At 53.6% G+C, this 24,563-nt stretch overlaps 6 protein-coding genes across 6 annotated transcripts; 3 read left to right on the forward strand and 3 right to left on the reverse strand.

Moving 5' to 3' along the window:
• Nucleotides 1-519: 519 nt before the first annotated feature.
• PG994_012161 (N-terminal nucleophile aminohydrolase) lies at nt 520-1,540 on the forward strand (the record flags this gene model as incomplete). Its single annotated transcript, XM_066863570.1, has 3 exons — nt 520-522; nt 600-824; nt 893-1,540. The coding sequence occupies 3 exons, from the start codon at nt 520-522 to the stop codon at nt 1,538-1,540; spliced, it is 876 nt and encodes a 291-aa protein (XP_066712680.1).
• Nucleotides 1,541-2,000: 460 nt separating this feature from the next.
• On the reverse strand, nt 2,001-4,524 carry PG994_012162 (FAD binding domain-containing protein; the record flags this gene model as incomplete). Its single annotated transcript, XM_066863571.1, has 6 exons — nt 2,001-2,321; nt 2,502-2,712; nt 2,869-3,310; nt 3,354-3,363; nt 3,411-3,804; nt 3,926-4,524. The coding sequence occupies 6 exons, from the start codon at nt 4,522-4,524 to the stop codon at nt 2,001-2,003; spliced, it is 1,977 nt and encodes a 658-aa protein (XP_066712681.1).
• An 872-nt stretch (nt 4,525-5,396) lies between these two features.
• PG994_012163 (uncharacterized protein) lies at nt 5,397-8,546 on the reverse strand (the record flags this gene model as incomplete). Its single annotated transcript, XM_066863572.1, has 4 exons — nt 5,397-5,654; nt 5,678-6,992; nt 7,045-7,444; nt 7,499-8,546. The coding sequence occupies 4 exons, from the start codon at nt 8,544-8,546 to the stop codon at nt 5,397-5,399; spliced, it is 3,021 nt and encodes a 1,006-aa protein (XP_066712682.1).
• A 7,205-nt stretch (nt 8,547-15,751) lies between these two features.
• PG994_012164 (uncharacterized protein) lies at nt 15,752-17,507 on the forward strand (the record flags this gene model as incomplete). The annotated part of the gene is made up of 2 exons (XM_066863573.1): nt 15,752-16,008; nt 16,073-17,507. The coding sequence occupies 2 exons, from the start codon at nt 15,752-15,754 to the stop codon at nt 17,505-17,507; spliced, it is 1,692 nt and encodes a 563-aa protein (XP_066712683.1).
• A 2,326-nt stretch (nt 17,508-19,833) lies between these two features.
• PG994_012165 (uncharacterized protein) lies at nt 19,834-22,433 on the forward strand (the record flags this gene model as incomplete). The annotated part of the gene is made up of 4 exons (XM_066863574.1): nt 19,834-20,837; nt 20,919-21,040; nt 21,113-21,897; nt 22,098-22,433. 4 exons carry the CDS (start codon nt 19,834-19,836, stop codon nt 22,431-22,433), a joined length of 2,247 nt encoding a protein of 748 aa, XP_066712684.1.
• A 361-nt stretch (nt 22,434-22,794) lies between these two features.
• PG994_012166 (CwfJ C-terminus 1-domain-containing protein-like protein) lies at nt 22,795-24,561 on the reverse strand (the record flags this gene model as incomplete). The annotated part of the gene is made up of 3 exons (XM_066863575.1): nt 22,795-24,159; nt 24,239-24,482; nt 24,548-24,561. The coding sequence occupies 3 exons, from the start codon at nt 24,559-24,561 to the stop codon at nt 22,795-22,797; spliced, it is 1,623 nt and encodes a 540-aa protein (XP_066712685.1).
• Between the last annotated feature and the right edge of the window lie 2 nt (nt 24,562-24,563).

The raw sequence follows: 24,563 nt of genomic DNA on the forward strand, positions 1-24,563 counted from the left end.
TCTCATTCTGGCAGTAAGGGCCCAGTAATTATCATATAGAAAGCGCTTCCTGACAAAGGAAGATGCCAGAATATCCAATGAAACACGCAACGCGTACATAGACGTAATTCTGGAGAATCATGAGCCCTTAATATGTGCCATCCAATGCTGTGTGGTGTGGTGTGTCAAGGAAAGTGAGGTTGAGTTAGTCCGTAGCCCCGCCACGATATGGCGTTAACTCGAACTGTCAAGCCACATTTAGTTGAGTGTCCGTGCACCGCAGCTAAGGTGGGCGGGCTGAGAGGTAGCTGGCACTCTGGTAATTCGTAATGGGGCACCGCTACTGCTCCAGCAGCACAGCAATGGACGACGCAGCTACAGGTTGCCTGATGATTGTGTGAAGCTCTCTGCCTCGCCCCCATCTACAGCCTCGACTCTCACATCACAACTCCAAGAACACCACCAACTTTGATTCTCCCCTACAACACCCCACACTACTACCTACCGTAGCATCATCCCTTCTCACAGAAATCTGTCAATATGGTAAGCTCTTCCCATCCCATGGTCGAAATGCAAGTTGGTTTGTTGTCGCCCATGAGCTAACCAAACGATCCCTGCAGACGTCGATAGGAACTGGCTACGATTTGGCCAACTCCATCTTCTCCCCCGATGGCCGAAACTTCCAGGTCGAGTACGCAGTCAAGGCAGTAGAGAACGGTGGCACCTCCATCGGCATTCGAGCGAAGGATGGTGTGGTCTTGGCAGTCGAGAAGGTCATCACATCCAAGCTGTTGAAGCCCAGCGCCAACAAGAGAATCGCAACCATCGACAAGCACTTGGGAGCTGTATGTTTACACCCCCGCTCTTGAACTCCGTCAAGAGCCCAAGAAATAGCTAACACTCGCCCCGATAGGTCTACTCCGGCATGATCCCCGATGGCCGCCACTTCGTAGACCGATCTCGCGACGAGGCCCGATCCTGGCGCGATACCTTCAAGACCCCCATCTCCACTTCAGATCTGGCCTCCCGCATGGGTGGCTATCTCCAAGCCTACACTCTCTACCAATCAGTGCGCCCTTTCGGCATCACCGCCATCGTCGGCGGTTTTGATTCAGAGCTCGAGGCCCCCGTAGACGGCGAGGTCGGCAGCGGCCCTTCCATTGGCGCTGGCGGCAAGGTGGAGGGCAAGCACGGCGGTCCCGGCTTGTACATGATCGAGCCGAGCGGAATGTACTGGGGCTACTACGGCGCGGCCACGGGCAAGGGCCGCCAGGCGGCCAAGGCCGAGCTCGAGAAGCTGAACCTGGCCGAGGGCGGGCTGGACCTGAAGCAGGCGGTCAAGGAGGCCGCGCGCATCATCTACGTCGCGCAGCAGGACAACAAGGACAAGGAGTTCGAGCTCGAGATGACCTGGATCAGCGGCGCCAACGGCCCCACCAAGGGCCGGCACGAGGAGGTGCCCAAGGAGCTCATGGAGGAGGCCGAGCGGTTAGCGAAGAAGGCGCTCGAGGGCGACGATGAGGAGGACGAGAAGAAGGACGCCGACAAGATGGAGCTTTGATGATGATGATGATGATATCCTGCATCTTGAAGAAAGAAATGAGGTTTACGCATGTACAATACGGCGGCGAAGCAGCACGCCGGAGGCATTGGGGTAACCGCATAGACTAATTCTATTTAAGAATCTCAAGCATCGCGGTCAAACGATCATGCTCGCAAGGCTGGATGGCTCCTCAACACATGAACGGTTCAACCCCTTGGGTGAGCGTATCGAATTGAGCAGGCGTGGTCCACCTTGACATATTTATTGTTCGGCCTTTCCCATTCACGAAACTCTTGTTAATATGCCTTTTATGTGAACAGGGAAGCTGGTGTCTGTTGGTGGACATGGTAGGCACGAAGAGCGACTTGATATAGGCAGAGCCCCAATCGCTCTCACCCTACAAAGAATACACCCACTATACCAGCCTGGCTCTTCGGAATACCGACTACACAATGGTGTTTTTTCCCCTCCATCCTATTCAAGCTGAACGACAGAGCCTCCCGTTCTGCGAGTTCGGGTACCCATCCACGGCCTCGACCTCCCAGCCCTCGCTGCCCACCGTCGTGGGCGCCCAGAACAGATGCCACGGGTCCCAACTTTCTTTTACTTCCAACAGCCACGCGTAGTTGGACCCGAAGAAGGCTTGCTGCCACGCCGGCTCGCCGGGGTCCGCCTCGTTCATGTAGGCCCCCGCGCCCGGCGACACGTCCCGCAGCAGGCCCGTGCACCGCTGCATCCGCGCATCGCGGTCCCGCGCTTGCTGGCCCGTGAAGTTGTCGGGTTGCACGTCCATCAGCATCTGAGGAGAGTGAGCAAGTGGGAGTGGTTAACTATGTCGGTGGGTAAGTAGATTCAGGGAGCGGGGTGTGGCTGCGTCGAATAATATAGCCGGTGGAAGTCATTCGTGTTTTCACACGAGGACCAACCACTAGGTCTTGTCACTTTGAATAGGAAGGGAGGTACTGTAAACTGCACTTACGGCATGCATCAGGTTCTCCCTCCACGCGGGATTCACGGCATTGTCCGCCCCGGGCCAGCCGGCCACCTCGCGCGTCGGCGACGTCAGCGTCGCGTGGAAGTAGAAGTTCTCGTCGTACCCGGCCTCGGTCGCCTTCCGGATCGCCGCCATGGTCGCGCCCCAGCGCGCGTCGTCTTCCCAGTTGGCCCGGGGCAGCAAGCGGGATCGGTACCTAATACAGTGTTTTCGCCATCATTAGCATTACCATTCACCTCTCAGCAAAAATGTGAACAGTTCTTATTCTCAGGGGGCGGGGGCGGGGGGGAAAGGGTGTGGGCGAGGAATCGTGACTGAGCATGGGCTCCTCCCGCAAGTAGGTTGGACTTACCGCGTGTTGACGGGTTGGTCCCCCGTGCCGCCACGTCGAGAGGCGCCGTATACGCTCGGGTTCCCCGCCGCCGGATCGGCGTCTGCGGTGGTCAGGACACCCTCACGCCGCAGCGATGTGTACAAGGGCTGCATGATCCGGGAGACCTCGTCGCGGCTATGATTTAGGAAAGTGCTTGTCGTCGTGAAGCGGAAGCCGCCGCCGGACTGAGGGTAGATATAGCTGAAGCCCTGTCCACCGCCGCCCTCGATGATCCGGCCACAGAAGCGATAGTATAACCCCACGCCCGTCCAGAACGCGTCGGCGTTGCGTACTACGGCGGCGCCAGCGGTGGGTACCGAGGGATTGGAGGAGGAGGACAAGGTCAGGCTCAGGGAGGTGGTTGTCAGGTTGACGGGTGGATAGGCTTTGTACACGGCGGAGATGATGATGCCGTATGTTGCTTATTAAGGGTGGAAAGGAGGGTTAGCGAGTAATCCACACACAGCATGGATTCTTTCCTCCTAGGAGAAGGGGGCTCCGTCATCAAAGTTCTTGCTTACCTCCACCACCCCGCGCAAGGCGAAAAAGAGGTCCGGGTTTGTGAACGGATCCGCCGTGACATAGCGCCCGTCCGCCGTCACGACGCCCAGGGAGAGCACCTGGTCCGCGCCCAGCCCGAGCGTCGAGGACACCACCGAGTGGCCGCCGCCGCCCACCCAGCCGCCCACGCCGCCCACCGTGCTGCCGCCGGGCGACACCACGGTGATGCCGCCGTGCGCCGCCGCGAAGTTGGAGACTTCCCACGCCTCGACGCCGGTGCCGAGCCGCGCCGCCATGCCCGTGTAATTGCCGAGCGAGAACGTCGGGAGGTGCTGCGCGGCCTTCATGTGGTGGACCCAGATGCTGAGCGAGCCGGCGCCGACGGAGCGGCCGCCGAAGTCGTGGCCCGTGTTTCTATAGGTTAAGTAGCCATAGAGTTAGTTAACCGTCTTTCTTCGAAGCTGAAGATCACATTGCAAAGGGAGGATCGACTCGTCAGGCTTGTGCTGTTGCTGATGGTGTTGTTGGGTCTTACTTGATGACCAACCGAATTCCCCTGTTTCTGGCAAAATTGACGGCCATCTGCACGTGCTTGGCCGTCGTGGCGTTCACCACGTACTCCGGGAAGCCGCCGCGGGTGCATTCCTTCCCCTGCGTCTGCGTCTCGTTGGCAGCCGGGCAGGTGCTCCCCTGGGTCCACTGCGCCAGCTCCGTGAGCGGGTCGTCGAGCCAGAAGCGCGTGGACCGGGCATCCTGGAGCAGGAACTCGCACCGCGCCGCGTCGTAGGCGCGCTGCTCCGGATAGCACACGGCGCCCGCGGGCGTGGGCCGGAGCAGGGCGCCGTCGAGGGTGCGGTTGAGGCGCGTCCACTCCTCCGTTGGGGGCCAAAGGCCGTCGCCCGGGAAAACGCGGCATCGCTGCTCTTGCTCCGGCCGAGATGCGGTTGCTGTGGCTCTGTCGCCAAAGGCGATGGCGGAGAAGTCGCCTATGTCTTGCTCGGCGAGCTGGATCGAGTCGGCCACCAACCCGTCCAACAAGCCGTTGCTACTATCCTGAGTCGAAGGAGATGCAGCAAAAGCACCTAGGCTAAACGCCCTGAATAGAACAATGGCGATGGCGTTGATAGAAGACATTGTTATAACCAGTATTAGTCACTACTGTTCTTTGTTCGTGTACCAATGCCCGTGGCCACGACGGTCTTGACCTCTGCGTCGTCTGAGCCCGACGACATGTCGTATATATAGTATACACTCCTTTTTGCAGAGACAAGCAGTTTTCCTCCCGCCCCTTGTTCCCCTTGGCAACATGATCTCTCGCAAACCAGTGCAGTAATGTGTTAGAACCTGCCCCTTATCCGGCTGTAGACCACGTCTAAGCCGTATCGTATCCATCAGCCATAGCGGGAGTTCTCAAGGAACAAATGGCGGAAGACGGGAGGTCACCACCTTGATCACGAATAGTGCCCCTTTTAGGCAGGTGGGTTGAATAATCAGTTCAACAAGCCCTGGTTTCACGACAGGTTTGCCTCCCTCCCGGGCGCGGTAGCTGGTGCTGACTTGAGGTTTCATTCGCTGATGCTACCACACGGTCACGAGGCGTCCGCCTTCATGCGGATTAAATCACATACAACTGCAGACTTCGTGTGGGTGACCTAACCTGGTAAGGTAGGCAGTATCTGCGTTTCTTCAGGAACCAGAAACGTCAGCAATGCTTATCTAATCATTGTTCAGCCTGTACAAATCTCAACACTGTTCTCATCAGATGTAGCGGTGATGGCTTGTTGCCGAACAGCTCTGCCGTCCTTAAGGTATGCCACCTTACACGGCATGGCGTAAATTCCCATCCGAGATGAGTGCCCGGATCATCCGGGTCTGCCGTCTCTTCCGCGTTAGTATAGGGAATGGAAACAGATGGTAGTCATACATGGACAAATTCTTTTGCTACATAATTCATCGAACCTCTAATGGGGGTATCTCGGACAGGTAATATCGATATCTATACATGCTCATGCCTTCGCGTTGCTAGCGTAGCCTTGACACCAATTAATCCAATCTGTGAAGAAGGATGGCTGTATCCGTTTCCTCCCCAGAGTCCAATCGATCTGGGTTTGGGTGTAGACAGCCGCAGCCCGTTGGATGTTTTCCTTGTCGGCAGCGAACAGGCTGGATACGACCAACAAGCTTGTAGTCGATACCGCCCGGGCAAAGGCGTGTGTGCTATCCAGCGAGGCCTCTTCGTGGATCTTTTGCAACAGTGTTATTTGCTTGCCAGAGTCGATCGTAGAACCTTCCGTATCCCCCGTCCCTTCTTGAATACCCTGGCAAAGTTAGAGAGAATGTCGGTCGCCTTCTTCCCGAGCTCCTTAGTCTGCGTCGTGCGGATGAGCCCGAGGAGTGGCAGAACCAGGTCGAATGCCAAGGGGTTATGCGCCTCCTTTTTAAGGTAGATATCCAAGAAATCCAGTACTCGATGCTTGAAATGAATCATCATTGCTCGAGCATCCTTCTTCTCCTTGCTCTTGTTGGTCTTCTGGGCCCGTTGTTTGAAGACCTCAACCAGCTTCTCATCTAACGCCATCATCTCCGAGTCTGTCATGTCGGCGTCATCATCAGAAGTTTCAGCATCGTTGTCCTGGTCGAGGCGATGGCTTCCCAAAACCTTTGCAAGAGCAACATCGAGATCGGCAATATCTTTCGCTTTAGCTTCATCGTAGTCCTCATCATCGTCATCATTCTCTTCAGCATTTGCATCCTCGCCATTCAAGGTGACGAACTCGACATCAGACCCAAGCTCTGAGATCTCGTCTTCGTTATCATCGACGTCCTCATCTTCACTTCCGCTTTCACCCGATTGCTCCGCGTCAGGCATGTCTTCGTCCTCGGCGTCGAAAAGAGCCTGCTGGCCCTTCATATTCTCTTCTGCTGCAAGGTGCTCGGTCAACCCTTCGAGAGCATCCGCAGAGAGTTGCGGTGTGAATGCTTCGAAAACCTGCTGTGTGATCTGTCGCATCAAAGGGGACTGCCTGGAGACCATTGAAAGCAGGATTTCAACCAACAGAGATGAAGCCGCAGCATCAGTCTCCTTCAACTTCTCCGAGCACTGCTTCAAGTCCTCCAAGGTAGTAAGGGCATCGGCATCGCCGTCATATAGCTGCAGGATGGTGATGGCATAAAGCAGTGCGAGACTAAGAGAGGGGCTGCTTTCCGAACCCTCCTTTTGGCTCTGCTTGGTCAGCTTCTGCAGAGTCTTCAAGGCAGTTTTGCGCTCAGCTTCCAGATCCGCACTCATATTGACTGCAGTTGGTTCTACAGTGACCACTGCGTCACACAAGAAACGATAATCCGAATGGCGCTTTGTCAGCTTTGCGAGCGCAGATGACAGTCGGTTGCGGAAGATTTGTCGAGTCTTGTCAGAAAGTTCAGGGGAGAGATTGGCCGAGCTAGAGTACGAGTTCTTCACCAACTCTTCAAGCGTAATTTTCAGCACCGCGTCTTGGTCCCGTTGCAAATCGCCTGATTCCTCTTCCGATGACTGTCTTCGAACGCACATAAAGAAGACGTATCCAGCAAACACTTGGCGACACTTCTCTACCCCATCTTGCCTATTTGCTTGTCAGTAGCTATACTCGTATATGGTTAATGATATAAACTCACTCTTTGACGACAACAACAGGGTCTCGCAGGAATTTGAGAACAGCCTTAACATTGTCAGATGTGACATATTGAAGAATCTTCTCCACGGTGCTCTGGTGTGTTTGTTGGTCAAAGTCATAAGCACCATTCTTGCCGAGGAGCTCTTCCAAGATGGGCAATAGGGTGACCGGTTCTGTCTCCACGATGCCCTCAACAATCTTCAGCGATTTAGTAGCTGCTCGGTGAAGGTATCGGTCCTCTTTAGCTGATTGGTTTATCAGACATCTCATCAGATTCTTCGAGAACAGGGCCTTGATTGGGCTGTTTGACTTTTGTGCGGAGAATGCCTGTAGGAACCTCTGGAAAATCATCAAGCCACGGAATTTCTGTTGCTCGGTAGCGTTTTTGGAAAACAAACCATCTATGGTTGTTAGAAGAGAGTTCTAGCCACAAACAGAAAAGGGAGCAGACTCACCATCAATCACCGTGCTCCAAAAGAGCTTCAAGTCGCCAGCATCATTTGATTTGCTCTTCTTGACACGCTCGACGAAGTATGCTAGGATCAGGTCCCATACGAAATGTAGTTGCGCATTCCAGCTGCCCGACTTGGCCTTGATTATCACAGCTTCTTTAGCGCCATCGTCTTGCTTCAAATTGTCCTTGAGCACATTTGCGAGTTCAGGCAAGCTCTTGGTGGCCAAGGGGTGGCTCCATGGTTTTGAGGGCATCTTCATTTCTGGGTAGCAGGTTGTAGCCCCAAGCCAGAGGCCAACGCCCTCAGCTGTTTTCCCCAAGCCAATCTTGATTAGCTGCTGAATTGTTTCGCTGGCCCTTGCCTCGCCCATCTGCGGCAATGTCTCGACAATGAGCCAGACACATTGTGAGCGCAACCATACTTTCTTGTTGGCCAAATCCAGCAGAAGACCCATGACCTTGGACCACCTGGAATCATCACTGCCAAATAGCACCTTCGACTCGATGAAGCACTGCAAGCCAAACAACTGCCCATAGTATAGATCCCTCTCTTCTTGTCCCGGTAAAGCCCCATTGGGCTTGGTCTTCTCCAGGAGGATGTCCAACACAGTAGCGAATGGCAAGCCTGGGAACTTCGTCTTGCTCAGAGCATTAGGACCAAAGAGCTGGGCGAGTATTTCTGTCAGTACGAGACTGAATCCCACTCTTGATGCATTGCGGGAACTGGCGAGGCCTCGGAATAGGCGCTTCTCGAGATGTCGCTCGAGGACGGATTCTTCACTCGCAAGGAGACCGGTAATGACAGCATCTGCAGCTGCAATGCGCTCAGCGCTGTCGAGGCTACCGAGAAGATCATAGACATGGGCCTCGCGTTTTCGTTCGTCGTTGGTGGTTACTTGGGCAGAGAAGGGAGATTTGTCGAGATCAAGGTTGACGGCTCCATCAGCGGGAGTTTGTTGCGAGGCCTGGTGGCTATCTTTTGACTTCTTGCGAGACGGTTGAACATCGTTGGAGTTGTTCCTAGCACCTCTCTTCCGTTTGTTTCCCATATTGACTGATGTTCGGGGTCCAATGGGCGGATTTGACGTGACGATGCTGCACTTGCAGTAATTTTCATGGGTATCGACTATCACTATCGTAATGCTATGGATAAGACCAGCTGCTCTCAACTTTTTTTTTTAATTTTGCCGGCCCTTACCACCCGCTGATAGCTTCCGGGGGTCTCCACCTGCCCCTCCATTGCCAGATTGCCCAATGCTCATCGCCTGGCTGTTGCTAGCTACCCCTAATAACTAGCCCTGCTGGAGTAATAGCGAAGGTTACGGAATGGAGATCATGTTTCCACGATGTGAGTAACAAGCGATATATACTGTATGGGCCTCAAACCCAGCTCGTGGGACGACTGCTGTATGTGGCCGGCACTATTGACCTCGTCATCATATACGAAATGACTCGGTGGTTTCCGTGTGGATGTGTTTGTACCATCAGTTGCCTAGGAGAATCGAAGTTTTTTTTTGGGCGGCGTCCTCAATTTTTCTTTTCCCACATGGAGATGAATGGGGCTCTGGATATGTACCAAAGGATACGGCTATGGATGGAGTCGGTCGAATTTGTCACGAATCTTAATACAGACTCCTCTTGCCCCCTAAGGAACAACCGAAACAGAGCTCCAGTCGAAGAAAAATCCAGAAGCAAGCAAGCATAAGCTGTGTTCGAGCTCAAGATTGCGGTTGCCTCCAGGGTCCTAGTAAGGGGCAAAAAAGAGTTCTCGAGGAAGGAATGCCGGCCTACCGGACGCAGCAACATCTATGAATATAGTAGTATGGAGTTAGTGGGCAAAGTGCTTTGACTGTTGGAACCACAGGCTCCAGCAACTGTTGTTTGGTCAGCCTCGAGTCAAGCAAGGCAAACCGGAGACGATCAGTGAGACTATTACGACGTTGAACGTCAATGCTAAAACACGTTATTGAGCTCTTCATCCCTATATGATTTCGCACCGTACCTACAACTGTCTCTCAATGTAAGACTCGACCAGTTGCTTTTCTAGGCAGCCGGAGTCAGAAACAAGGGACTGGCCTCCGCCATCTTCCGTGATGGCTGCGGATAGTAGTATTAATACTACCCAGGCCGAGATTGAGTGGTACTTGATCAGCGTGCCAACCGACGGTGACTGGCCATAGAAACAGCCGTCAGGCCGTCCGTCCTCTTAACCGCCAGAGCTGACGGAAGGATCGTAGACCCTGCTCAGCTCTGCAGGTGACTGCAGAAAGGCTTGCCCGGCTTCGGTTTAGCCTCGTCTCGTGACTTCGCGAGCAGAGCTGACCAGGGACCACCAAATGTTTACTCATACGCGTAAGGCCTGAGAATTGTTTACTTGACGCCTTTACCCCTCATTTGCAGCATAAAGCCTGCTGGGCTGCGCAGTGGACTGGGGGGGATCTCAACCCTTCCCCATATGCGCTCCACTGTTCCTTGCTGAACATCAAACACAAGGACCATCACAAGGACGCCAGAGGGATCCGTTTCGCAGGACCATCGTGCATCTGGATGAGACCATGCCCTTTATGCCGTGAAGCAGACGGCACCGGCCTTTGCACCAAGCCCAATAGACAAACTAGGTGGCGGGATGTCGGAGCTCGTAGGGATTGAGCTACTTGCCGGATGAGGAGATCAAGCTGACTATCTCAGTTTACCTGAGGAGCTGAGAAGCTGCTGAGACCCGCGAAGCGAGGGGTAATAGGCCAATTGACGGCTCCCATTGGACATCGGCTTGTTTCCACCCAACCTTCACCAGCTTGCTTTTCATGCGCTCTGCGTAAGGATCGGAACTGTAATCCTATCAGCCCAAGCCGTTGCGGTCGAACCGCAGATGGCGGTCAGCAGATTTGTCTGGAGCATAGCCGCTTGAGACAGACGTGTCCTGCATGTCGTCCGGTCTGCATCTGGTTGCTATCGTCGTGTATGCCAGCCAACATGTAAACAATCAACAAACGAAACACACAATAACAGGACTGGATCTCGATACCCTCTAGTTGCGGTGAAGCGCCGGTCCTATACGACGCCATTCCCTGATTTTCTACCTCGCAAGAATGGCCTTGATACGATACCAGTGAGATCACGAGATGCCAGAATGGGACAAAGATTACTATGGGATTCTGAAATGAAAAATGACGATTGTTTTGTGCGCCAACCCGAGGGTCGCGCCGAAGATCAGTAGGCCGGTCCGGGAAACTTGGTCTGAACTCAGGCGAATGACGTCGGCCACCACTCCATGAGATCGGAATACAGGACGGGTGATCGAAGCTTGCGCCCTGGCTTCCATGAACCATCGACGCTGTCTGGCTGCCACGCGAGACGCTATTTGCTTTGGAGTGATATCCATTTTAGAACATTTCCCGAACGAAAATTGTTGCTTGTCAAATGAATGGAAACCGGCTTGATCCTTGGGGTTTTTGCCTGGCGGTTTTTTTCTTCTTCATCGCTCCGGCCAGCTTGCTGGTCTCAGCGCAGGTGGTGTGAAGGGCCAAATCTCCAGACCAGGCTGAGGCCTGTCGTTCATCTTCATCTCTGGGTAGAACATTATTGTTCTTCCCTACCCGGCCGCCTCATAAGCGCCCATTTATGCCTCTATTTCCAGGATCGGGCCCAAGGTGATTTTCTCCGACGCGGCTCGGGCTACAATCAAATTTGAGCCATGGAGCTTTGCGCTTGTGTCTTCCAATCACACAGAGACACACCGAATATTTGATAATATTTGATTTCCGCTCAGGGCAGTGGGAGACCTCGGTCTGTCTTCTCATCCCATCGGCCAGCACATCGGCTTCGGTATTCCCTTATGTTCCATGCCCTACTGCTGTAGCCCTGAACATAACATAAATATCGTAACAAAACATACTCAACATAACATAATATTGCAGCAGCAGCACAACATAACAAAAAACTAAATCAGTCACTATGTGTTGGCAGTCCGCTCCGCATACACTCTGTTCTGGAGGCTGTGCGGTGATTGGGCCGGATGCGCACCATGTAAACAACGGTAACCATGCATGTCTACCATGTCTGCCATGAGCATTGTCAAACGTCGGCCAAGAACGTAAGCTGTAGGAGCTGTGACTGCAACCAAGTATGGTGCAGGTAACTAGGATCCGGAATGGGAAGTTCTGTGCAGGCTACTGCATGTCTACTGCATGTCTGCTGCACGCTCTTCCCATTGCTTCCGTTTTCGGGTCACCTTGGTCACTTGTCATCTGGTGCCATTCGGATGGCAGGATGGAGTGCCCTTTATCCTTACGAGGTTACGGGCTACCGGGCGACTTTCTGACGCTGCTGCAGGGCTTCTGCAACCAGAAAGCCAAATCACCACCATCGTCGTGCATTCCTCGCACTGCACGGCATGGCCACCGGGGGTTTCCCTGCACGATGCCCCATCCCAGCATATAGCTGCCGGGGTGATGCTTATTCACACAGCAACCAAGGAGGAACCGTTTCTAAAAAGAAGCAGTGATTCGGCGAACCACACCAGGCCGCACCCGCTCAATCTCCAGAAGTCTGGTACTGTTACTGTTAAACAGAAACACTGTTTTTTTTTCCATGTCAATGCTTTCGACGCTTCGCTGCTTTCGACGAAGAAGCGAGTTTCAGGCCTGCAGAAAAGCTCTTCCACGGTGCGATTGATTCCCACAGGGCTGGTCAGTCAATCATTCGACCCCTTAGTGCACAGTATCTTACAAGACAGAAAGTATATACATCGGGGATATATGTAACTCAGCCGTTCGGCATTTTGGACCATCGAACTGTAGGTACGGTGCGGTAAATGGGAAAGGCTTCCGGCTCCGCAAGTACTCAGACTTGTAAGCCCAAGCCCGTTCCAGGCCTGCGACAACGGGACTGTGTAATTTGCAATATTGAAGGGTCCGGAACCCGTTGGACCCCTGAAGCATCCGGATGAGGTTATCGTCACTCGTTGAGAAATTTCACGTGTGGGTGGGATTGGATGTCTCACGATATGATGAGAGCTGTTGGACTTGCATCACGGCATTCCTGGTCTAGCGAGATGATGTTGGCTCGGAGGCAAGCTTCATTCCTTGAGGGCAGCCGGGGCTCTCGCGTTCGAGAACACCGCCCCCGGAAACTCATGAGACATTGAAAGCTGAAAGCTTGCATTGGCGCTGAACGAACGCCTGGGTTGGGCGGGCGTGTTCCATCCAGTTGGTTCAAGGGCTTAGCTCCTGTCGCCGTCGTCTGGCTTCGGGTGCAAGTGAAGGACGCCGTGCTATTCGTCTGCCAGACCGACTTTTGTGTCCCGTTAGCATACTGAAAGTTAATATATCTCGAAACAACCTGCTCGAATCGCTTGGGCTCCTAAGCACCTAAGCCCTTCGTCTCAGCCGCTGAAAAACCCCAGACCACAGGTTAGACCAGAAATACTTACATGTAAGCCGATCACCGATGTAAGCCCAGGTGACCAGCCCTCAGACGAACGAGCTGCACGATCCTGCTGGGGTATTTCCCAAAGCGGAAGTAGCCCTTAGCCCACAAAGCGGCGCTTGGCGATCGTTCTGCTTCTTCTGGCTGTCGCCATTCTGGTCGCCTTCTACCACTAGTATCTGAGTATCTGTCTGTACGTATTGTATGCAGTGTGCACCTGCAAGCTCTTCTGCAAGGGCGAGAGTATGCAAAAGCCTAATGCCCGCCTACCGAAACAAGCCGTGGAGGAATTCTGGTTTGACACAAATAGTTCAAGAGCCAATTTTGGCAGTCCGGGTCTAAAGGGATGGATTAGAAATAGAAGCCGGCGTCGAGCCTGACTTGGGTCGGCGATTCCCATTAATATTTGTAAAGTACATGCAGGCCTGGTCGTGCCCTGGAGCTGAGGTTATCTCTAGTGTGAGCTCACCCAGCAACGCCTTCCATGAGTCCGCAATCGCGACATAACTTGCATATAATGCTTGCAGTCTTTGTGAACGGCAATGGCGGAGTGAATACGGAGTACGCTGCTGCTGTCCCGAATACAAGGCAGCTGCACTCACTAAAAGTCCTCGGCGTCGAAGGCAAAGAAAAAAAAAGTCTCAAAGACAGGGAAACTGGATATTGTCTCACAAATTTATGTAGCCTTTTTCTTCTTCTTCTTTTCTTTCTTGAATCCCACCGGTCCGACAAGGTACACAGAAGTCGAGCGTGAATGCATCGGTGATCTGACGAGATGTATTGCGTGATCTAGCAACAAGAATTCTGGGTACTCGTACCGTAGATCTGGGCAGCCGGTGTCTACAGCCGAGCCTCGCACTGCCAGACTGCACTCCATCGCCGGGTTGGGCGGGCAGGTAACGGATTAGGAAATGAACTGGCAGCATGAAACCTGCCTGCTTGACGGACAAGGTTTCAAGGACAGACTGACAGGACGACATGGCGCCGCTATTCGTCAGCGTCAGCCGAGTTGATGCGAGTCCTTGAATCCGGGCTGTGACCTCTAATCCAGGGCTACAGTGCATTGGTCCGGGGGTGTGCAATGGGGGGCACAATGGCACGCATTACTGCATCGGGCGCTTGTAGCTGTTAGTGGTAACAGCTGGAATGGCCAATTCAGGTTTTTGGCAGTGGTTGTAACAACCAAGATGATGTAACCAGCTCCCGCTCTCTGTTTCCTGGGAGCATGGCACGTAGGCGAGCCCCAGACAGTGGGCAATTGACAATTGGGATAGCGTAGCATTTTACCACCTAGTGAGGAAACGCCTGGTTCCACAGGGTTGCAAGTTGCAAGACCAGCGTTTAGCGGGGTTTGCTAGCCCGATGGATGGGCCATTCTTAGAAGTTGCTATTAGCAGCAGCAGCGTCAAGCGTCAGGAACAGGTACCGTCACCCATGGCAGGGAGCACGCATGCCATGCCCATTGATGGAGCCCATGCCCAGCTGGGGCTTGCTTCCACCCAGCACCCCTCCCTATCCCACCCACCAGCGATTAGGCCCCCCCCCCGGCCCCTGTAGGTGACAGCGGTTGAAAACGCAACTAGCGTTTGCTTCTGTCTGCTCAGTAAATAAGTACGTTGTAGCACTACAGTGCACACCAAATTGCCCCTGACAACGCTGTCCCAGGCGTTTTTTCCTGTGCTGAGCAGCAACTGTCTCTGCTCTCCACCCTACTGTCCCAGGCCGTCCAACAAAAGGCACGGTTGCCCACGGTCACTTTTGTAAGTTTCCCTTTCCTCACTCATCCGGCCTTGAAGTCGACAAGCTTCGCCCTACCCCCGTGCCGCCTTTCCCTCCGCCAAAGCACACTAGACACGATCTTTTGGGGTGGACGTGTTCCGCATAATCGGAAAACCAGAGAAAAAGAGAGAGCCTATCGTCCATCGTGGTGGTGGTTTCCTTGACTTGATCCTGATTGGACGTGTGTCTTGGTCCCGCAGTTCGCCATATCGACTTCCGTGGTTGTGTGAACCAACGTGCTACGCGTGAGCCAATCATAGTGCCTCTACACTCTTCTTCGTGTGTGCAGGAAAGGCGGTAATTCGCATTCATCTAGTCCTTGGGCTGGCTCTTTCTACATATCCTACTACTACTTACAATCCGACTGCTGCTGTTTCGGTTCTCGACCAAAAAACCTGTGGGAAGTCTTATACCGACACAGTACCGACATCCTCTAATTCAACACGGCCCCGTTGCCTGGCAGCTGTTTGTCTCCACGCCCAGCAATCCCACCAACCAGCAATCCCAGAGAACTTGAACAACGACGAGCTGAACCTCACCGTTCACCCTTCAAGTTCTTGCCCGCCGCCCGAACATATCCAGTTCCTCCATATACACAACCTACACCATCCTTTTCGCTAGCCAATGCCATTGTGACAGCTTGTTGCGCTTCGAATCGACGACCCTCTGTTCCCCTACCGAACCTCGAAGTCGTCCCAACTCGCCCACCCTCACTTGCGGACCTGTTAGCTCAGTTTCTGCGCCCAGTTACAGCTTCGAGCAACCAGAGAGATATAGATCGATATTTGGTACACAGATTCATGCCACCAAGCACCAATCTCAGCTTTACGAAACCTACCTCATCCTTCGATCCGTCTTTCGTATAGACTTCCACGAGTGAAAGCATTCATTAATTGTGGCGACATCTTCCACTCTTTTGACTGGCCAGCTGCTATTCCTGAATAGGCAATTTCGAGGAGTATAGTTACGGCCGTACATCCTCATCTGATCGTCTACTTCCGGCATTCACTAGTAATAGAACCACGGCTTTCGCACGACTACCGCAAATATGGACGCCTCTTCACCGCTGGCTGCTATGCACCCGGCGCCTCCCCCGACCTGGGGCCAGTCCCACGACATTTACCGGTCGCAACACTCTCACTATAGTAATTCGAACCCCTTCGGGTCTGGAACCCTTAATATAAGGGACCATCTCCAACGGTCTAAGCCCGACTACTTCAGCTTGAAGTCTGTTCGTGGCTCATCTCCCACTGCCAGCTTGGCTGCTGATCTGTCCCAGAACTTCAGGATAGATACAGAGGGAAGGTAAGGATCTAGTCTGTCGGCGAGGCCAGGGAATGTACATGAAGGCTGACTTATTATTGAATAGCCCTCGTTTCCCGACGCCTCGTCGTGCCCTGTTCACGTCCAACATGATGGGCGGTATGGAGAACAGAGACTACATCACTACGCCGCCTCTGCCGGCATCGTCATCTCCTGTCCCCATGAGTGTGGGCGACATGATGGAGATGGATATATCACCACTCCCTCACAAGTGTTTATACCCTGATGCGTCTATCGAGGTCACATCTCCCACGCCTGGGGAGCTGCCTGATGATGATTCCATGATGATGGAGTCTCCCATCGCCCTGTCGCGCCCACCTTCAATGACAACCCTGGACCCTCCGAAGCCTCTGGTAACCGACAGCAGGAAGCGACTTGCACTTCGACGCCCCTCGCTGACAAGGACTAAGGGCCACTCCTCGAGTGGTATCGCGGGCCGGTTACATGCCGAGAACCAGCTGAACTCCTTCAGATTCGGCTCGGATAATCGTGTGCCTTCCGGACTCTCCCTTGGCGAGTGCTTTCAAGACTCACCCCCTCAATTACGTCGGCCTCAAACCGCCAACAGCCCGAACTCTGACGAGCCAAGCTCCTTACGTCCTAAACCTCAGTTTGCTAGCCTTACAGGCATCCGCAACGGTTCTCCCATTAGTGGCCACTCTCGCCGTCCATCGAACCCCTTTCAGCGACGACCTCGCCAATACCGTCGGTCACTGAGTATGTTCGAGAACCCTGCGGATGTCCACAAACCAAAGAAGGAAGACCCCGTGCCAGCAAGCACACTGCAGTCGGTCATGGACGTTGAGGACGTGCAGGACCCTGCTCTCCCTCACTTCTTTCCTGAAGGCGACAACGACAGCATACCTCGCATTTCCCGAGAAACATTCCTCGACGTCATGGATGGGAAGTACAGCCACGAGTACACCCAACGGATGGTCATTGACTGCCGCTTTGAGTACGAGTACGAGGGTGGCCACATTGATGGCGCCATAAATTACAACGACAAGGAGCTGCTGGCGCGCCACCTCTTTGAGCAGCCCATGGAAGGAAAGGTACTACTTATCTTCCACTGCGAGTACTCGGCACACCGTGCTCCTTTGATGGCCCGCCACATCCGTTCCGAAGACCGAAGCGTCAACGCTGAGCATTATCCTCGCTTGACTTATCCCGAGGTATATCTTCTGGATGGTGGCTACAGCGAGTTCTTTATCGAGCACCCTTCGCGCTGCTATCCGCAATCATACGTTGAGATGAATGATTCGGAGCATGCGATGACATGTGAGCGAGAGATGGGTAAGCTGCAGCAGAAGCGCAAAGGTCTCGGCCGTGCCAGGACGTTTGCCTTTGGCGCTCGCGAGTCCATGGTGGACGAGTCGCCCACTGCCCCTGGCAGATGCCATGATTCACCAAACAGCATGATTGGCAACTCGCCGATCCTAGGTGTCGACCGAACAACAACCCGCCGCATGGCATCCTACTGATGATAATATTGCATAATACCTGAGACCCATATTAATAACAGCCTTCTTTGCTGTTGGAGTCTAGAGTCAGGAGTTTTGTTTGGTTGATCATCCTATTATCCGCACCTTCATCAAAAAGGCATGCGTTCTTATTGCCCTTGCACATTCTGCAAGCTTTCTTTTTTCTGTTTCATCCATTATACCCTCTCAGTTCGGCATTAGACGGACGCATTGGCATAGCATCCCGGTCACCGGCATCGCCTTGAGCTTTTGTTGGATCCGGCATCTGAATTTGTGCTCATTGGCGTCTTTGGTCACTGTCTCCTTATACTGTGTTTATAAGCATGCCGACGACTGGCACTTTTCATTTTCGTCTTTTCGATTCTCCTTGGAGGGATCCCGTCATCCACGCGTTGCACCTGTTTGCAAAGGATACCACACATACACTTACAACTACTCTCACCGCGAGAGATCCGCACTGGCACCTCCCCGCTTTGGAGCGAGCCAGCATGACGACTATTCACGATCCCGACGCCACCGCCATACTGGCCTCGATGAAGAATTCTCTGTACGAACAAACACACTCGGACCAAACTTTTTCCGAACACCAAAATATGATTTTCCTTGTATATGGCAATCATTGCCTAACTCAACAAAAAAACAACCTTGCCGATCTTTGCCCATGGGTCCCCATCGGACCCTGTTTGCTACTTGTTGCAATATTGCAGAGATAGAGACACAAAGACGGCTTGGGAAACGTCTCTGCATGGTACTTTGCGGAACCATAATACTTGAAGGACCAGTAGACTGCAGATGGACATTGGGGTGGCTGAAATCCCCAAGCATGCCTTCCCGCTTTTGTTTTAGGGAATGGTAGTGAGCGTATAGGCTTGATGGGATTTCCCTACATACTTTTGGTGCTGGCGCAGGAGTCATTAGATTGATAATTCTGCTGCCGAGGCTGTACATTAGTTCCTTCTGCAAACTCATACATGGTCTGGGTGGATGGATCTGCTGCTTATGCATTGCGCACGTTTCTATAACCGGGTCATGGAGTTCTACCGAAAGGGGGACTCGATATCTGGGAATCGTGCAGGCTTGAGAAATTGAAGAAAAAAATTCACAAACAAGTTCAAAACTATATCTTTGTTGAAAGTCATGCACCTTGTGATTGCGTTCCCTCAATGCTATGTTCAGCAGTATTAACAGTGAGTGTTGCTGGTTGATTGTATTTTCCCCAGCGAGAAAGGTGAATTGAATTCCTATGTATGGGGCGGAGCGGGGTCCGGACTTGGATCCGAACGGGTGGGTCTCGGCTAAGTATGGGGCCAGCCGGAGTCGGATCCGTTCTACCAGACATACAGTACACTCGAGGTACGGTCGAAAAGCGCAGGGATTTTGTACCAGAGGTCAAAAGTTCAATGTTGACAACTTCGGTTATTGAGTTGACGGACTTGTATTATACTATATGGATATCTAGGCCAGGTCCGTTATCGTCAATGCCATTACTTTGTTGTTCGAATCTGGATCCGGAAGACTATTCCTTGGGGACCCACAGTAGCTTACCTTGCCCATCTTGAGTGCGGCTACGGAGTAAAGGAGACATGTTCCCTCCTTCATCTTTTCTGATCTTTACTACAGCCATCATCACGCTTGCATTGCTAGTTGATGCAGGCCTCCTCATCCAGTTCATTAGTGTCTGGTTTTGAGCATAATGACTGTTTATTAGTTAGGGGCTGATGGTGGTAACACATCAGCGTTGTTCATTGGAAGGTACGGGGTCTTCTATCCTGTCTGACTACCAAAGGGGATATACTGGCATGAGCATATTTGTGCTATTGAAAGTATGAACACATCGGGACCTGCAAGCCACGATACAATACCAAGGCAGTATCAAGTGACACCACAGATAGATCTGTATAACCATCGGAGAATCTCCGGTCAGTGGAGATTGCCGTCCTTCTGCAGTTGAGATTCATTTCCCTTCCCGCTATCTGTCGTCCACACATCGGAATATAGTTTGTGGCACGGCATTATCTAGCCAAATTGTGGCTTGGAAGGGGGACCGCTCTGTCCAATTACGGTTTTCGAAATATGAGACGTCTCACGTGAAACAGGTGACATACCCTCTAAGGATAACCCAGCCAGGTAAGACCTGCATGTAGTGGTGCTTCCTTTTTCGAATACATGATCGGTGACACCCCGAGTAAGCACTTACACGGGAGGTGTGAAGCAGATAATATGGCGGCCGCTCTACCTGTTACGAGTTCCCCGCGATCACTGATACTCCTAATACTCGGTCGTATACGAAGCTGAGTATACTCTACATATAGCACACTGCAAAATAATGGCCTTTCTAACTGTTGGGGATCTCATCCCACAGCTAGCCAATTTGCCGTTATACCCTCCGAGTTCCCGTGCTCTGCAACTTGGCGGTCAAAACTTTACGCACTGCTGCCTGCGGGCCGTGAATGAATCTCTGGCGGTCAGCAACAACAACAACCTGACCTTCACAAACAGCTCCTTTTTCCTGCCCGGCACGAGCGCAGCCTCGCTCCAGGCCGCCATCGACAACGGCCAGTTCCCGTGCGGCGCCGAGTGGAACGGCGACCCGGCAGGGGCGCCCGTCGTCCAGGTCCCCTACGCGTGGTGCACGGCGCAGTGCCCCGGGTGGGAGATCTCGCACTTCAGCAAGCTGTCCCAGTGGATCGGCCCGCTTGTACAGTTCATCTTGCCGAGCCTGGCCTTCTGCCTCAACGTGCCGCGCGCCCGTAAGCTCGCCGTCCCGGACGTCGTGTTCCGCGCCCGCCCCCATGACGTCCTGGGCTTCGCGACCTACTGGCTGCGCCTGCTGGGCGCCATGCTGCTCATGGCCCTCGACACCACTGTCTGGCTGTCCATCTGCTTCGCGTTCGCGGGGCCCATGCTCATGAGCGCCATGTGCGAGTTCGTGCTCGACCGCAAGGTCCTCGAGTTCCTGCGGCCCCCTGCTACTAGCTCCAAAGCGGGGGTTAAGCCCATTGTACCCGTCAAGGTGCGCGGTCAGCTGCTGCTCGCGGTCGTGGTGGGCAACATCCGTATCTCAACCACGGGGTTCGTGGAGAGGAGGCGAGGGAGCTATGCTACTACTACTTCGGCCGCGAGCGAGACCGAGGCAACCTATGACGACAACAACGGAATGGAGAACGCGGAGGCAGCAGGGTCGCCACATCAGCAGCTGGTGGATGACACTTGGTACAGAGTCATGGTCATGATCGACGAGTACGAAGAGCTGAAAAAGAGGGGTGGGCTTCAAATTGGGGTCGTGTCATTACCCACGAAGCTGAAAGCTCTGTTAAACTCACAAGCAAGGTGAGTCGAAAGAAACCGTGGAGATTAAGTGAATTGAAGAAGGGGGGTGAGTAAGTACATAGCTCTAACATCACGTCCAAGTTTCGGAAGTACCATCGGCGCTCCGGTGCTCTTCTTCGTGGGAGGTTTCATTTACACAGTCATAGACATCCAGAACAGTCTCGGTGACAACGATAGCAGTCACGCCCTGGCTTTCGGCATGTGTAAGCACCATAATTCACTTTACATGAACTTATATGTCTTCTAGTATTACTCACGCCGCTGACTTGCCACAGGGTGGATGACGATACCGTACCTCGCAACGGTCTCTTGCGCCATGCTCGCGTCCAACAGCTCCAGCGTCCTGCAAGGCATCGTCTACGACGGCGGTAACTCCCGTGCCGGCCCGGTCCGGCCCGCCCCTGGTTTCTGGGGTGACATCAAGATCAGGCTCAAGAAGCACACCTTCGTGAGACGAATGACCCACAGCCTCCGCGGCTACGAGCTCATCGAGCACACGTACGAGGGGCGTTTCCAGACGGTGACGCTCTGGAACCGTGGACTGAACAAGAGGCGCTGGGTCCATGAAGCCATCAAGGAATACGCCAAAGAGCACACGGCCACTGCTACCCCGCCAACAACAAACGACAGCAACACTGACGCAACCTCACCACCTCCGACAACTACAACGACAACAGCCTTCATCACGCCCGACCAGCTGCGCGCCGGCCTCCGCCTGAATTTCGGGGACCTGTGGAATGTATTCTGGGGCACCGCCTTCCTCCTGCTCGTGCCCTCGACCCTGGCGTTCCTAACGTCGTACAACACGCCGCGGAAAGTGCTGTCGTGCCGCACCATCACCTACCTGCTGTACGCGGCGTCGCAGGCGGGCGCGGTCGTGCTCTGGGCGTGGGAGGCCCGGCTGAAGGTGCGGTCCGGCGCGCGCTGGAGCACGACCCCTTCGCGCGCGAAGGCGCTCAACTGGTGGAGCCAGGCCCTCGTCGGGCTCGTCGGCGTCTTTGCGGCCGTGGGCGGGACGCTGATGCAGCTCTTGGGGCCGTATCGGGCTTGCGCTTGTCGGGTGAGTGAGGTTCGGCCCAGCTCCTTTTTCTGTCTGCTTCTTGCTTCTCTTGACTATTGTATTGCTCTTTGCATTCTTTATGGTGTCTGTTGCCCAAGTATCATTTAGATCGAAGTTATTATTTCCCCTTATAACTGAGTATATCTATCGACCATCACCTGATTGTTCTCTGACCAAATCATCAACTTTTTACAAAACAGATCGCAGCGTCACAGTGGTTGCGCCCGTCAGACCCCAACGCCCTCGTAGTGTTGAGCACCAACACGAAGGACAGTATACTGGCAGCACAACAGTGGTGGACAGTGACGGGGACGGCGGCGGTCATCGTCCTGGGCGTCGTGTGTGCGCTGGCCTGGTGGCATCAGAGGCGGCTCCGGAAATTGTTCCGGGAGGAAGCCGAAAGCCTCGAGACGGATTGGGTCCCCACCACCACTACACTGGTTGCATCTAGGAGTGTTGGGAGGACCGCGGCAGCGGTGCAGCGGCCAGACCCGTCGTCGTCTGATTTGACGCCGCCGCAGAAGGAGCTGGGCTAATTCTTGCATTACACATATATCCTCGATATTTTCCACAATAGTCAACACAATATTCCTTAGCTTTATATGCAAGTACGTCATTGCTTAGTCTATGACGCTGGTACCCATAAGTACCTATAATACAGTAGATTGATGCCACCCATCCTATATCCGATTCGCAAATCGATAGGATATAGCAGTGTAGAAGCATATCCTTCGGTGAAGTTGGCAGTTTCTGCCACCAAGTCCAGAATAAAAAGGGCTGTTCCCCTAATAATCTGAAGGGGAATAATAAAATCAAGCCATCTGCTAACGCCGCCGTCATGCAATTATAATGAAGGGTATCATCGTTAAACTTTTCCCGCCATAAAACAAAAGGAGCCTAGCCAAGCGTGAAATCCCATTTCTTGAAGGCGGCCTTGAAGTGGTCCGCATCCTGGGTCTCCTCTGCTACCGACTGCTCCACATCCTGCCAGCGGATTCTGTTCTCAAGGTTCAGGAACTTGGCGAGAACCTTGCGTGGGAGTTGGAGGTCGAATCGGAATGTGTCGTCGATGGGCATGACCAGCTGCTTGCCCATAATGCCCGTGTCTCCATCATCGGACCACAGCCACAGCCGGAGAAAATCGTTAGTCTCGTCTTCACCCGGTCCAATGTCCCTTTCCTCAAAGTGAGGATGCTTGGTATCCTCGGCCTGAGCCTTGAAACCGAGCTCGATCAGACCGTCACGAATCAGCTTGGAAGGAACAGGCATCAGTTGCCAATGGAGATGGATATTGTTGGCACGACTGATCTCCCAGGTCACAACACCCAGGCTGTAGTTGGACTGCGTCGCAATCATGGCTTGGAGAGCGTCGCGAAGTCGAGTCATCTCAGCGAATGCATTGGGACTTTTGGTGTGAATGGCTCGCATAGTAGGCTCATGGGCGAGTGGGATGATGATTTGGTGACCCGGGAAATTCAAGCCTTGGCCAGAGAAGTGGTCCGCGGGTGGCAAGGGTCCCTTGGCTGTGGTGATGTATGCCTCCTCACCAATGGAACAGATCATGTGCGTTGCCAAATTCTCGTTACTAAGGCAGAAGAAGCAACGGCTGGGATCCGGAGGAGGTGAGCGCTGGCGTCTTCGGCGGCGGGATGGACCGTCGTGATGGTCTTGAGCGAAGCGTCCAGTATAGCCATCGGCGCCTGCTGCCACTCGTTTGGCGCCTCTCGGAGGGTTGAAGGGGGTCAGGGTGCTTCCCGGAGGAAGAGTGTCGGGTGTTACCCCGGCCTCCAAGTTGAATGCGTAGAGGGACTTTTCTTTCGCGGGACTGCCGTAGGGTGCCATAGATATGAAGCGGGTAACCTGTTTGGCGTCGGTCGGTCCATGTGCTGGGGAATAGAAGAAGGGCTCGCGTTCATAGAAGAAATCGGCGGGAGAGAAGGTCAAATGATATCGTGGTTTGAGAGCGGAGCATAGCTCGGCGACTTCAGGGGAGCTTGTGACAACCTGCTTGTTGGCGAGGTTCAATGGGACCTTCGAGTTGACCCAGACATTCGAAGACCATGTCGAGGTCAATAGGATATCGGTCTTGTTCGCGCCTCGCAGGGCGGTGGCATCATTGATAGTGTGAAACGGGAGATGTTGCTCCTTAGACGTGCCGCTCACAATCTCTCTGTCGAGAATGCCGCCCAGTGTAACAATGCGGATACCGTCGGAAGTTGTGATGATGCTGCGCTTGCCGAGGAAGTGAAGGTTCTCGCAGATCTGGTAGGCACGAGAGTGTAAGCTTTCTACAGTTGCTCTCCAATTGGCAAGTGGTTAATAATAATAGAATAGAACTTACCTCCTCGTTCTTCTCAATGCGCTCGACGATTTGGGGAGGCAGCGCAATGGTGCCAACGGTGAAGTATGTGGTAAGAGGAACCGCGATCTTGCCTTCGAGTAGTCGCGTGATTACACTCTCGTCCTGGTCGATGCTGAAGAGGTTGCCCGTGATGATGGCGAAGGCGAATTGGTTCTTGGAGTGAAGCGTCGCCAGCTTCTGGAAGGCCGTCTCGAGCTTGCCGTCAAGGCTGCCAAGTACGATGCTGTTGCTACTTAGTATCACCCGAAGAAAGCGGTCGCAATGGCGGAATTGAGGACAAAAACTTACACTTTGGACGCCATGC

Source organism: Apiospora phragmitis (assembly GCF_038363925.1).
Source record: "Apiospora phragmitis strain CBS 135458 chromosome Unknown utg000010l:1.0-9815664.0:1.0-9183399.0, whole genome shotgun sequence".
Lineage (NCBI taxonomy): Eukaryota > Fungi > Ascomycota > Sordariomycetes > Amphisphaeriales > Apiosporaceae > Apiospora > Apiospora phragmitis.